The following is a 14,590-nucleotide window of genomic DNA, read 5'->3' as shown; positions in this document are numbered from 1 at the left end:
TGAGGTGTCAATTTTAGCTTCTACATGACATACTTACTAAAAGAAATGAAGATTCCTTGAAGAAATTGCTGATTTCAGAACAACAATAAACAGAGGAAAATAAAATTAGCCCAGAACATCATTTTCTGTTGGAAATTGAGAAAATACTCAAAGAATGACTGGGACATATCAAAAGGACCTGGGTAGCCAGCCTGAAGGAGATCTCACCAGCCAAATCAGGTAATTTTGAGCATCAAAATGACATACAACATTACAAAATTTAATACAATATTAAATTATAAAGGAATCCATTAGTCCAGACTGACACTAAAGAAAGAAAAACAGGAGAAGAGAAAGCTTTTCCTTATCTAGAGTTCCAACCAAAAATACAAACATAATGATAGGGTTCTAGAAACTTCTTAACATTTACATTTATATTTTACAGTCAACACAATCACTGTGAGGTAAGAATCATCAATGAATATTAAAATTAATGAAAGTTTGTTGGCAGACAGGATTAAAGAACACACCACAAGTTAGTTACTACAAAGGGAAAATGTTAAAAATGGTAGAAGTTTTGCACCCAATTACCAATTAGTCAATTACCAAAAACTTGCCAAACTGACATCATGGGCTTCCTGATGTAATAAACTGAAAGGACATAGTTACATATTACTCTTATCTGACTCTTAACATCACGAAATAAACCCAAATTGAGTGACATTCTACAAAATAATTGGTGAGCAAATACTTATCAAAAATCTCAGTGTCATGAAAGGCAGACTCTATAAGGCAGTGGGCCTTGTTCCCAAGAGACATGTAAGTTCTGGGGAGCAAAGGATCATGATTCTGCAATTTACTCTCACAAGTCAATGATGATTATGTATTTATAGAAAATATGAAGCAAATGTAGAAAACATTAACAACTGTATTATAGTTTAGGACAAGTCCCATAATGTTTCTATAGGCTTAAAATTTTTTACATTAAAAACTTTTTTTTTTTAACGTGAGAACATATTTCTGAAAATTGAAGTAAAGACAGGGTACTATACCTTACAGAGCATTTGTTCTGCTAGACAAACAGCACATCTGCGAACATTTAATCCTTAACAACTCATGGGGAAATTAAAAGATAAGGCATAGTATCATAACAGAAATTTGAAATAAAGATCACCTCTAGGGGATGATGCTATGTACTTTTTTCTTTTTAGTTTTATTGATTTTCATATTCCTACCATAAAAATGAAATATATGCTAAAAAAAATACCAGTTAAAGATTTTAATTCATAAAAGTAATTTATAGTAAGGCACAAAAGAGATTTTTCTAGAATTTAATAAACTTAGCCATTCTAAGTTACTATTGATATTTAGATTCTCAGATTTCATGACTGTAAAAGCGGGCAGGGGTGGACAGGCAATAATTCAGCTCTTGATTTATTTTGCTTTGATTTCTTCATAATGGAATATTTGCATGTTTTCTCCAAGGACGCTGTACCTTCTTGCTGGCCAAGACATCCAGGTCAGAGCAGATTTGAGCCCGAGTGGAGGAAGGTTGGATGATGTCATCCACAAACCCTGGTGAAGCACAGAAAAAGAAGTAGATCACCTGCATCCCCAGATGATGTCACCTCTACACACCCACCTCCAACCTTGTGCTCAGCCTGACCACCCGTGGCCAACAATGTAAACAGCGCCCAACCTGCATCCAAGCAGCTTATCTGTTCTTCTGGCAAGTTCCCAAACTCTGACTTAGGAGACCTTGGCAAGAAAAGGAAAATTTGACACCCTCCCTAATCTCTTGGCTCTGATCCTTTCATCCTGCCAAGATGAATTCAACAGGAAATAAAATTAAGGGAATACAGCTATATTTTCAAAAATGACTATAATTCCTTACATTCTGGTACACAAGTCCTTCAATGTTTTAGCTGTTTCTGCCATCAAGAGGTAGATTCTGTTACTTCATCTGAGCTCGTGACTTGCGCTGGGGGACAATAAAATGTGGCAAAAGTGACACTACAACTTCCATGTCTAGGCCTCAAGAGACCTTGCAGCTTCCCTTTGCTAAACTTGGGACCTCATATAAAGAAGCCTGTACTAGCCTCTTTTAGGGTAAGAGACCATATGGGAAAGACTGAGCCCATTTTGGACTATCAAGCTTTAGTCAAGCTTTGACTACAGCTGCATGAGTGACCTCAGCAGAAGAACCACCCTGCTAAGCTCAGGCCAAATTGCTCTCTTCAGAGCCATAAGCAGGAAAAAAAGATAGTTGGTTTAAGCCACTGAGTTTTGGGGTGGATTTTTACACAGCACTCAATAATTGGAACAACATCTAGACATTCAGACACTTCAGCAATGTTGTTTTAATCCTGCTTTCCAAAGCAGTCTATAAAGGTACCACTTTCCTTAAGTAATGACTGCCTAAGGAAAGCCCCAATTCTCACTAGTCAACAGATGAGACTGCAACAGCACAAGGCACTTATGTGAAACATTTTGGAGAGGAAAAGAGTAAGTGACCAAATAAATGAACAAAGCTGCCCTCCCCATCACAGTCCCCTACCTCTCACTGCTGCAGGAAAAGGGTTGGCAAACTTCTCAATGTACTCTGCCTGAGCAGCATCCACATTCTCGTGCCCTTTGAAGATGATCTCCACAGCACCCTGTGATAGGAGGAATCAATGAACTTTGCTATAAATCACAATCCAGGCAGACCTACTTCAACTTATTATCACTATATGGCTACAAAATTCTTGTTAAATTAAAGATTCCCTAAGAAAAGTACCAGCTTGAGGACAGAGGCAGGCAATGGCAGGGGTTGACATCATGACCCCAGGGACTACACAATGGGATGATCAGCTATAGCCCCAAGGAAGGGCAGCCCACCCAGTAGCTTCTCTTCCCAGATTCCATCCAACCCTCTCCATTTGCATTCATCATCTTTCTTAGAGGCTAAGATGTTTCACTCATTTTCCCATATTAAATCTATGGTCCTTTGTGTCCAGAGGGATTAAAAGTGCTGTTTTCTTTTTTCATTATCCTTAGTCTGAATATACAATTCAGTAGCCAGAGGAAGACAGACTGAACTGCAAATGTAGAAGGATTGGCCTTCACTTGAAAGTCAGAACACTTATAAGTCAGCTCTGAGGAGCCCTGGAAGTTATCTGATTCAAACCTAACACGTAGGCGGCACCTGTGGCTCAAGGAGTAGGGTGCCAGCCCCATATACCTGAGGTGGCAGGTTCAAATCCGGCCCTGGCCAAAAAAAAAATATTGTAACACACCTAAATACCTATTTCAAAGCAAAGAATGGGGAACAGGTCAAGCAATAGGAAGCACTTTGCCCAAAGCCTTCCAAGTCAAAACTATAGTTCAGCTTCTTAGGGGCTAGAAAGGAATGGCTCTGAGGCAGGGGTGGAGGGGTGTCTAGTTCTTCCAAAGGTTAGTTCAGTTGACTCAACCATCTGCCACCTTTACTTACAATCTCAAAACCCACTCTAGGTCCCTCTTACTTTACATACCTTTCACCTGTCCTACCTACCCTAGCATGAAGACATTAGCATATGCTTATAGAGACGGTGCAGGACAGGAGGCAGACCTAGCCCTGGAGCCCCAAGGACACTTGCCAAAGTAGTCTCTATTGCCTTCGGTCCTGACCGATCCTAAGGGCCCTGGCCTCTCTCCAACATTTCCCAGCTATGCTTTGAGCTCCTGCTAGAAAAGTATAGTCACTAGACCCAGAAAGCAGGAAAGAAGGCTACAGGTTTTTACCTTTGCTCCCATGACTGCAATCTCTGCTGTGGGCCAGGCATAGTTGGTATCACCACAAAGGTGCTTAGAGCTCATGACATCATAGGCACCTCCATAGGCCTAGAACAGACCCAAATGCTGAATGTTAGACCCTGAGATAACCAAATCATGTCCCTGAAAGACCTTAAGAAGACAGGAAATGGGGACAAGAATAGCTCTTCTAGGTTCCCAAAGGCCCAAGGTCTGTGATGCCCTCCACCGTTACTGTTTATTGTCTTTCACTGCTGCTTTCAGTTCCCTGTGTTACTGCAAGGCATGTCTGAGGGCTAGAAATGCTGTCCTTGAGATCATTTTAAGGATGTAGGAGTACTTCTCCTTCCAACCCTGGTGAAATTCCTGCCCAAGCCTCCCACCACAGCTGTGCTGTGGGGTCATGGCCTCCAATATGAGGTCCTCACCTTCCTGGTGATGACTGTGACTTTGGGCACAGTTGCCTCAGCGAATGCATAGAGAAGCTTGGCGCCGTGCCGGATGATGCCCCCGTACTCTTGTGCTGTGCCTAGACATAAGGAAAAATTACTACATATCTGTGAGAGACCTCACAAGGTGTGTCTACTACTATTAACTGGGAAGTCTTCCTCATCTCCAGAGAGGGCCATCCCTCATATAGTCCCGTCTTCTGGAAACCCAAAAAATGGAAAAGTTATAAGTCCTTAGGGAATTTTACAAGAAGATCCCCAAATAAAGTGGGTACCTTGCTGGGAAAACCATCTCTACCGGTCCTCTCCTAACAACTTACCAGGCAGAAAGCCAGGAACATCAACAAAAGTGATGAGTGGAATATTGAATGCATCACAGAATCTGACAAAACGAGCCCCTTTCACAGAAGAATTAATGTCCAAGCATCCTAGAAAAAGAAAGATTATCTGTACTGAGTTCTGGGAAATTTCTAGTTCCACCCACAATGAGAGTATGTCTTTAACAACCATCCAAAGCTAGTTTCTATAGAGACTCCACAGTTTCTTCCTCTCAGAATGGTAATAGAGAACCTCATGCCCCAGGAAAAGCAAGGAAGATGAAGAACCCACCTCACACTGGCCAAAGAGAGCCCAGGAGTAGGTTCACCCTACACACTTCTTGCTGGGAGCACAACCCAGTATAAGCAGCCAAGCTCTGCCCCAAGGACTGAAGGAAGGGCAGCTGACAGCAGAGAGACAACCAGGCTTGACCCAATGGAGCCATCAGAGGGAGGCCTGATTCAGGGGTGGTTCTTAAAAAGAGTCCTTAGAGCTGAGAATCACATTCTGGCTCTTCCAAGGATAGTCATGAGTCCTTCGGAAATTACCATTTTAGCCTAAGGTTCCTCACCTGAAAAGCAGGGATGTTACTACCTCCCTGGCATAGTTCTAAGGATTAAAGGAAATGGATGTATAAAGTAGTACAGATTGAGAGCTCAGTTACTAGTAAATGTTCCCTCCTGGGAGAGATTGTAACTTAATCTATGAGGCCAGTATTACTCTGCTACCAAAACAAAGATAGTAAAAGACAGTATAAGAAAAGAATACAGACCAAAACCAACCCCTCATAAACATAAATGGAAATATCCTTACTTTTTTTTTTTTTTTTTTGAGACAGAGTCTCACTATGTCACCCTCAGTAGAGTGGTGTGGCATCACAGCTCACAGCAACCTCCAACTCTTGGGCTTAAGTGATTCTCTTGCCTCAGCCTCCCAAGTAGCTGGGACTATAGGCGCCCACCACAACGCCCGGCTATTTTTTGTTGCAGTTGTCGTCGTTTTAGCTGGCCCAAGGCTGGGTTCGAACCCTCCAACTTCAGTGTATGTGGCTGGTGTATGTGGCTACAAGCACCAAGCCAAATATCCTTACTTTTTAAAGAAGACATATTACCAATTAAGTCCAACATACAAAAATAGTAATACATAATAACCAAGTAGGGTTTTATTCTAAGAATTCAAGATCAATTTCAGCATACGAAAACTAGTGAAGTTATTAAATAAAAGAGGAAAAAACTATATGACCATCCTAGTAGATGTTAAAAAACCCACCTGACAAAATTCAATTCAATCCAATTCAATCCATTCGTGATTAAAACTAACGAAGAATAGAATAGAATGGAACTTAACTTATGCAATCTCATAAAAAGTATCTATAAATAAACTTATATGCTTATGGACCATAAGAATAAATATTGTTAAAATATCCATTCTCCCTCAAATTGACCTATACCAATGCTGCCCAATATTTCTGTGATGATAAAAATATTTTCTGACTGCTGTTCAAATTGGTAGCTGCTAGTCACTTGTGACTATTGTCCCAAATAGCTAAAACTAAAGGCATGCACCATCACAGATTCATTAATCTGGCTTTTTTCTTTTTTTGAAGATGGGGTCTTAAACTTCCCACCTCAGCTACCCAAAGTGCTAGGATTATAGGCATGAGCCACCACACCCAGCACAAAGCTGAATTATTGAATACTTTAAATAAAAGTGTAACTGAGGAACTAAGTTTTGTTTTAATTGTCATTTCAATTATAATATTTTAATAATTTTAGATATAAAGTATAACAGCTAGCATACTAGACAGCACAAATCTACACTTTCAAGCAATTCCAATCTAAAACAACAGGAGGTTCTTTGATAGGAATTGACAAGCAGAGTCTAAAATGCATATGGTAATTAATACGAAGGAGATGGAATAACCAGGACCATATTTAAAAAAGAAAAAGAACAAAATTGGAGGACTTAACTAGCTAACTTCAAGACTTACTTATAAGTCAGAGGCAAAAGATTGTTGTTGAGACCACCTAAGACCTGGAAGAAAAAGCCAAGGAGAGAGTTTCTTTGGGAAACCAGTGCACTCAAAAGCACCTATGCGGATAGGGGAATTTGGAAAGACACATATGCCTAAGATACATGATCAGAAAAGATCTGAGAAGGAGTATTAGAAAATACCTTGAGATGAATGGAAATGAAAACATGTTATAAAACAAAAGAGAAAACCTTAAAGCTTTAACCATAGGCTAATCCCAAAATTTAGTTCAAGTTTAGCTAAACATCAAAGGATAGCCCCAACCTAGAGCTAATTTCAAAACTGGGAGCTTTCTTGTTTCTTCCTTTTAGCTCCTGTTGTTTAAAAAAAATTCTGTCAAAAATACAAGCTAAGGAAAAAAAAAAAAATATATATATATATAAGCTAAGGAACAAAGACTTCAGTGACCATAAGAAATATAATCTCTGGAAAAAATTGGGAAAAGACACTAGACAAATGGATTACAACAATATTCAACAATCACAAAAACAAATCCTGAGAAAAGAAGAAAATCTCATTATTAACATTACTACATTGTGCTATTCAAACGTTGAGTTTTCAATGATTAAAAAAATCACAAGGAATAAAATGAAACAGTAAAGTATGCCTATTCAAATAAACAAAGTAAATTGACAGAAACTATCTCTAAGGAAGCACAGACATGGAATTAAGTAGACTTTAAGACAACAGTATTAAATACATTTAAAAATGTAAAGGAAAACATGGACAAAAAACTAAAGGAAATCAAGAAAAGAAGGCATGAACAAAATGAGAATATCAATAAAAAGGGAGAAATGATAGAAAGGAATCTACCAGAAATTCTGAAGCTGAAAAGTACAGTAACTGATACGAAAAATTCACTATAAGGGTTCATCAATTGGAGAAGACCAAAGAAAGATCAGACAGAAAATATGAGAAAATAAAACAACTGAAATATACTGTCATACTAGCAGAAAGAAAAAAAAAAAAGTAAGTGAACAGAACCCTGAGGAACCCACAGACAACATCAAGTGAATCAACATACAGCGCATGGGGCACCAGAAGACTGAGAAAATGAGGCAAAGAGATAATTTGGTGAAATATTATCCAAAAACTTACCAAGTTTTCATGAAGCAAGACATAAAACTACAAATATTGGAAATTCAACTCCAAGAGGAATAAATTCACAGAGACTCAGACTGACAAACATAGTCAAATTGTTAAAAGACAAGGAGAGACTCTTGAAAGTAATGAGAGAAGTAACTCATCATATATATAAGGGATCCTCATTGATCCCTGACCAACTGTTTCTCAGCAGAACTCTGAAAGCAAAAAGACAGTGACATGATATTTAAAATGCTAAAAGAACAGGCCAGGTGTGGTTGCTCACACCCACTATCCAAGCACTTGGCCATGGTAGGAAGATCCCTTGAGGCCAAGAAGTTTGAAGTTACAGTGAGCTATGATGACTCCACTGTACTCTAGCCAGGGTGACAGAGCAAGACTCTGTTTCATCAATGAAGAATTCTTTATCTGGCAAACTCTTCTTTGAAAATGAAATAAAAATCAATAATACAATCCCAAATAAACAAAAGTACAAACATTAATTATCATTAGGCCTGCTCTATAAAAAATGCTACAAGGAGTCCTTAAGGTTGAAAGGAAGAAACCCTAGGCAGTAATTGAAAGCTGCATAAAGAAATAAAGATCTCTAGTAAAGAAAACTACATGGGTAAACCAGGATTAGGATACTTTTGTTTATAACTCCACTTCTATTTATTTATTTATTCTTTAATTTTTTTTAGACACTCTGTCACCCTGGGTAGAATGACATGTCATAGCTTACGCAACCTCAAACTCTCCGGCTCAAGTGATCCCCTTGCCTCAGCCTCCTGAGCAGGTGGGACTATAGGCACTAGCTACAACACCCAGATAGTTTTTCTATTTTTAGTAGAGATGGGGTCTTGCTCTTGCTCAAGCTAGTTTTGAACTCCTTAGCTCAGGTGATCCCCCTGCCTTAGCATCCCAGAATGCTAGGATCACAGGTATAAGCCACCCCACCTGGCCTTATAACTCCACTTTTAATTTCCTATAAAATTTTAAAAAACAAATGCAACCCTGATGCTTTCACTAGTGAATTCTACCATACATTTAAGGAAGAAATTGCACCTCTACAATCTCTTCCAGAGTAGAGAAACTGAAGTAATACTTCCTAAACTCATTCTAGGAACCCAGCATTACCCTAATATCAAAACCAGGCAAGGACATTGCAAAAAGAAAACTACACCTCAATATGTTTCATGAACATATTTGAAAAAATTCTCAATAAAATGATAGCAAATCAAATCCAAGAATGTATAAAAAGAATTACATAACACAACCAAATGAGATTTACCCCAGGTATGCAAGGCTATTTCAACAGTTAGTCACATGATCATATGAATAAATGCAAAAAAAATTTTGACAAAACCCAATACCCATCCATGACAAAAAAAAAACTCTCAGCAAGTTAAGCAATAGAGGGGAACTTACTTAGCTCCATAAAGAATATCTACAAAAGCCTACATTTAATATCCTAATTAATAGTAAGAAACTAGAAGTTGTCTTGCTAACATCAGGAATTTTGGCATGAATTTCTCCTCCCCACTGCTTTTCAATATTGTACTAAAAGTCTTGGCTAATGCAATATGACAAGAAAAGGAAATAAAAGTTATACAGATTGGGAAGGAAGAAATCAGTCTTTTTTCACAGATGGCATAACTGTCTATGTAGAAAATCTGAAAGAACTGACCAAAAAGAAAAGAAAAAAAACTGTTGCAACTAATAAGTATGTATCAGTATATATATCAAAGTTGTAGGATTAAAGGTTAATACACAAAAATCAATCACTTTCCTATATACCATTAATGAATAAGTTGAATTTGAAATTTTAAAAAATACCATTTACATTAGCAACAAAGAGGTGAACAAGTGGAAAGAACACGAGGAGGAACCAAAAGAGAGATTTGGAAAACATGAAAAACAGAACAACTCCCCCCAAGGAACCATGAGGCAGCTACTACAGAAGACTCCACCTATAAAGAATTAATGAATTTGACAGAAAGGGAATTTAAAATATGTGTGATAAACACAATAAAAGGAATGAATGAGAAAATGGAAAGACAGAACCAAAATTTGGATGGGAGACATAGAATATAGAAAAGATATGGTGGAGTTCAAGGAAATGAAGGAGACAATCAGGGAATGTAAAGATGCAGTGGAAAGTATCAAAAATAGGTTAGACCATGGAGAAGAAAGAATCTCAGAGCTAGAGGAAAAAGTTTTCAAGTTAACCCAGGTAGTTAAAGAGGCAGAAAAGAAGAGAAAGAAAGCAGAACAGCTGCTTAGAGAACTACAAGATTCCATGAAGCATTCAAACATACAAATAACAGGGATCCCCGAAGGGGAAGATGATTATCCCAAAGGAATGGAAGCCCTACTGGAGATTATCATACATGAAAACCTCCCAAGTTTAACCAACCATTGATCATCTCAACTCAAACAGAGCTTCTCCAAGACACATTGTAATGAATCACAAAGTCCAGATGAAAGAAAAAATTATGCAAGCATCCAGGAATAAGGATTATAGCAATTAAGATTACAGCAGTCTTCAACTGAAACTTTCCAAGCCAGAAGAGCATTGTCATCACCTTCAATATTCTTAAACAAAACAATTTTCAGCCTAGAATTCTGTATCCTGCTAAACTAAGTTTCAAAATTCACAAAGAAATAAAATCTTCTGTGGATATACAAACACTGAGGAAATTTGCCATAAGACCAGCTCTAAAGGAAATACTTAGACCTATTCTCAACATTGACCATCCCAATGGACCACCAGCAAAGTAAACACCCAGAAGCCAAAGGTCAAAACATAGCTTCCACAATGGTGCAAAGCATAAAACTACACAATGGACTTTTACAAAAGAAGATAAATAGAACTCCACCACCCTTATCAATTATCTCAATAAATGTCAATGGATTGAATATACCACTGAAGAGGCATAGGCTGCCTAACTGGATAAAAATTAACAAAAGTTCTCATCCCCACACAAAGACATGGAAATTGTTTAACCTTGTGCTGAATAATAGTTGAGTTCAGGAAGAGATAAAAGAGGAAATTGTTAAATTCTTCAAATATAACAACAATGAAGACACAAATTACCAAAACCTGTGGGATACAGTGAAAGCAGTCTTAAGAGGGAAATTTATTGCATTAGATGCCTACATTTGACAAATGAAAAGAGAGCACATCAACAAACTCATGAACCATTTAATCGAATTGGAAAAAGAAGAACAATCTGATCTTGTATCTATCAGAAGTAAAGAAATAATCAAAATTAAATCAGAGATTAATGAAATTGAAAAGAAAAGAATCATTCAGAAAATTAATGAAACAAAAAGTTGCAATTTCAAAAAAAATAAATAAATTCAATACACCTTTGGCCAGATTAACTAGAAACAGAAAAGTAAAATCTCTAATAATCTGAATCAGAAACCATAAAGGGGAAATAACAGATGCCACACAGACACAAGAGATCATCCCTAAGTATTGTAAGAAACCCTATGCCCAGAAATTTGACAATGTGGAGGAAATAGATCAATAACTGGAATCACATCCTCTCCTTAGCATTAACCAAGATGAAATAGATCTCTTGAACAGATCAATTTCAAGAACTGAGGTTGAAAAACCATATAAAATCTCCCAACAAAAAACTGCCCTGGTCCAGATGGCTTCACGCCAGAATTTCAAATAAGAGCTCATACCCATGCTGCAGAAATTATTCCAAAAAACTGAGAAGGAAGGACTCTTCCCCAGTACTTGCTACAAAACAAACATCGCCCTGATACCAAAACAAGGAAAAGACCCAATTAAAAAGGAGAACTTCAGACCAATTTCACTAATGAATATTGATGTAAAAATTCTCAATAAAATCGTAGCCAACAGATTACAGCTGAACAATACAAAAATCATTCATCACAATCAATTAGGTTTCATGTGAGGGATGCAAGGCTGGTTTAACATACAAAAGTATGTAACTCACCATATCAACAGAATCAAAAACAAAGACCTTATGATCCTCTCAATAGATGCAGAAAAAGCATTCAATAAAATTCATCATCCTTTTCTAATTAGAACACACAAGAATATAGGCAAAGGTGGCACATTTCTTAAACTGCTTAAAGCCACCTATGACAAACCCACAGCTAATATTATACTGAATGGAGTGAAACTAAAAGCTTTTCCACTTAGAACTGGAACCAGACAAGATTGTCCTCTACCAACACTACTATTCAACATAGTGCTGGAAGTTCTTGCCAATACAATCAGGCAAGAGAAGGAAATAAAGGGCATCCAAATGGGAGCAGAGGAGGTCAAACTCTTTCACTCTTTGCCAATGATATAGTCTTATACTTAGAGAACCCCAAAGACTCAACCATAAGACTCCTGGAAGTGATCAAAAAATACAGTAATGTCTCAGGATATAAAATCAATGTCCACAAACCAGTAGCCTTTTTGTATCTCCATAACAGCCAAGATGAGAAGCTAATCAAGGACACAATCCCCTTCACAGTAGCCTCAACAAAAATGTAATATGTAATACCTAGAAATATCTAACAAAAGAGGTAACTTACAAAAGGAAACTTACGAAACCCTGTGAAAAGAAATAGCAAAAGATATTAACAAATGGAGGAACATATCATGCTCATGGCTGGGAAGAATCAACATTGTTAAAATGTCTATACTTCCCAAATCAATCTACAGATTCAATGCAATCCCCATTAAAATACCATCATCATACTTTCAAGATTTGGAAAAAATAATTCTTCATTTTGTATGGGTTTTTTTTGCAGAAAAAAAACATATAGCCAAGGCAATTCTTAACAATAAAAACAAAGCCGGGGGTATCACCCTACCAGACTTTAGGCTATATACTACAAGGCCACAGAGATCAAAATAGTATGGTATTGGCACAGAAATAGAGACACTGACATTTGGAACTGAATAGAAAACCATGAGATGAAACTAACATCTTACAGCCATCTAATAGTTGATAAAGAAACAAGAACATACACTGAGAAAAAGAATACCTATTCAATAAATGGTGTTGGCAGAACTGAATACTCACATGTAAACGAATGAAACTGGACCCACACCTCTCATCCTTTACAAAAATTGATTCAAGATGGATAAAAGATTTAAACCTAAGGCATGAAACAAAAATCCTCAAAGAAGGCTTGGAGCCTGTAGTTCAGTGGTTAGGGCGCCGGCCACATACACTGGGGCTAGCAGGTTCAAACCCAACCCAGACCTGCTAAATAACAATGACAACTACAACAATAACAACAATAATAAATAGCCAGGCATTGTGGCAGGGGCCTGTAGTCCCACCTACTTGGGGGGCTGAGGCAAAAGAATCGCTTAACCCCATGAGTTTGAGGTTGCTGTGAGCTGTGACACCAGAGCACTCTACCGAGGGTGACATAATTAAGACTCTGTTTCAAAAAAAAAAAAAAAAAAATCCTTAAAGGAAGTGTAGGGAAAACACTTGAAGATAATCAGCCTGGGGAAAGATTTTATGAAGACTTTCTTGGCAATTACAATAATGACAAAAATAAACAAATGGAACTTAAACCAAAAAGCTTCTGTACAGCTAAGGAAACAATAACCACAGCAAATAGACAACCTTCAGAATGGGAAAAGATATTTGCATAATATTAATCAGACAAAAGCTTGATAACTAGGATCTACAGAGAACTCAAATTAATCAACAAGAAAAAGACTCAACAAGCCCACATATCAACAGGCAAGAGATACAAACAGAACCTTTTCTATATAAGACAAGATGAATGGCTCATCATCTCTTATCATTAGAGAAATGCAAATCAAAACTACCCTGAGATATCACCTAACCCCAGTAAGAATGGCCCACATCACTAAGTTTCAAAGCTACAGATGTTTGCATGGATGTGAAAGAGAAGGGAACACTTTTAAACTGCTGGTGGGACTTTTAAACTAATATAACCTTTTTTGAAGGAGGTATTGAGAAACCTCAAAGAACTCAAATTAGACCTCCATTTGAACCTGCAATCCCATTAATAGGCATCTACCCAGAAGAAAAAAAAATTATTTTATCATAAGGACATTTGCACTAGACTGTTTATCACAACCCAATTTACAATCGCTAAAATGTGGAAACAACCACCAAGCCAGGAACAGATTAATAAGCTGTGGTATATGTGTATCATAGAATACTATTCAGCCAGTAAAAAAGATGGAGACTTTACATCTTTTGTATTAACCTGGATGGAGATAGAACACATTCTTCGTAGTAAAGTATCACAAGAATGGAGAAGCAAGAATCCGATGTACTCAATTCTAATATGAAGGCAGTAGATGAGCTAATACAAGAGATGGAGTAGAGGAATGAAGGAGTGGGGAAAGGAGAGGAGGGAAGGGGACAGGGGACACGGTGTGTGGCATACTTCTTGGGGGCAGGACACAAGTATAAGAGGGACTTTATCGAACAAATGCAATCAGTGTAACCTAATTCTTTGTACCTTCAATGAATCCCAAACAATAAAAAAAAAAAAAAAAATGAGATACCACTACAAACCCAACAAAATGGCGAAAAACCAGAACACCAAATGCTTGTTAAGATACGGAGCAATGGGAACACTTCATTCATTGCTGGTGGGAATGCAAAACAATACGGCCACTATGGAAAATAGTATGATGTTTCCTTAAAGTTAAACATATAATTACTAAACAACCCAGGTATTTCACTCCTATATGTATACCCAAAAGAACTGAAAACCGAGATTCAAACAGATAGATGTATAACAATGGTCACTGCAGCATTATTCATAATAGCCAAAAGGTAGAAACATCACCTTTTGTAGGCACAGACACAAGATACCATTAACTTCTCATGTTCAAACTATGTACCTGGTGCTGCTCAAGATACAGGTGACACAACTATAAATAAGACTCTTCTGCTCATGGTTCAGAGGGTAAATC

At 37.6% G+C, this 14,590-nt stretch overlaps 1 protein-coding gene across 1 annotated transcript in view; it reads right to left on the bottom strand.

Moving 5' to 3' along the window:
- Nucleotides 1-1,296: 1,296 nt before the first annotated feature.
- Nucleotides 1,297-14,590, bottom strand: part of PCCB (propionyl-CoA carboxylase subunit beta) — an 88,497-nt gene continuing 75,203 nt past the window's right edge. Inside the window, exons 11-15 of the mRNA XM_053598527.1 lie at nt 4,523-4,630; nt 4,182-4,282; nt 3,745-3,843; nt 2,537-2,636; nt 1,297-1,554 (exon numbers count right to left, since the gene is read on the bottom strand). Of these exons, the coding sequence (XP_053454502.1) occupies nt 1,433-1,554; nt 2,537-2,636; nt 3,745-3,843; nt 4,182-4,282; nt 4,523-4,630 (530 nt within the window). The 3' untranslated portion in view covers nt 1,297-1,432. The remainder of the gene's footprint in view (nt 1,555-2,536; nt 2,637-3,744; nt 3,844-4,181; nt 4,283-4,522; nt 4,631-14,590) is intronic.

Source organism: Nycticebus coucang, chromosome 8 (genome assembly GCF_027406575.1).
Source record: "Nycticebus coucang isolate mNycCou1 chromosome 8, mNycCou1.pri, whole genome shotgun sequence".
NCBI classification, from domain to species: Eukaryota; Metazoa; Chordata; class Mammalia; order Primates; family Lorisidae; genus Nycticebus; species Nycticebus coucang.
Note: the sequence above shows the minus strand (reverse complement) of the source record. Positions and strands in the feature narration are given on the sequence as shown.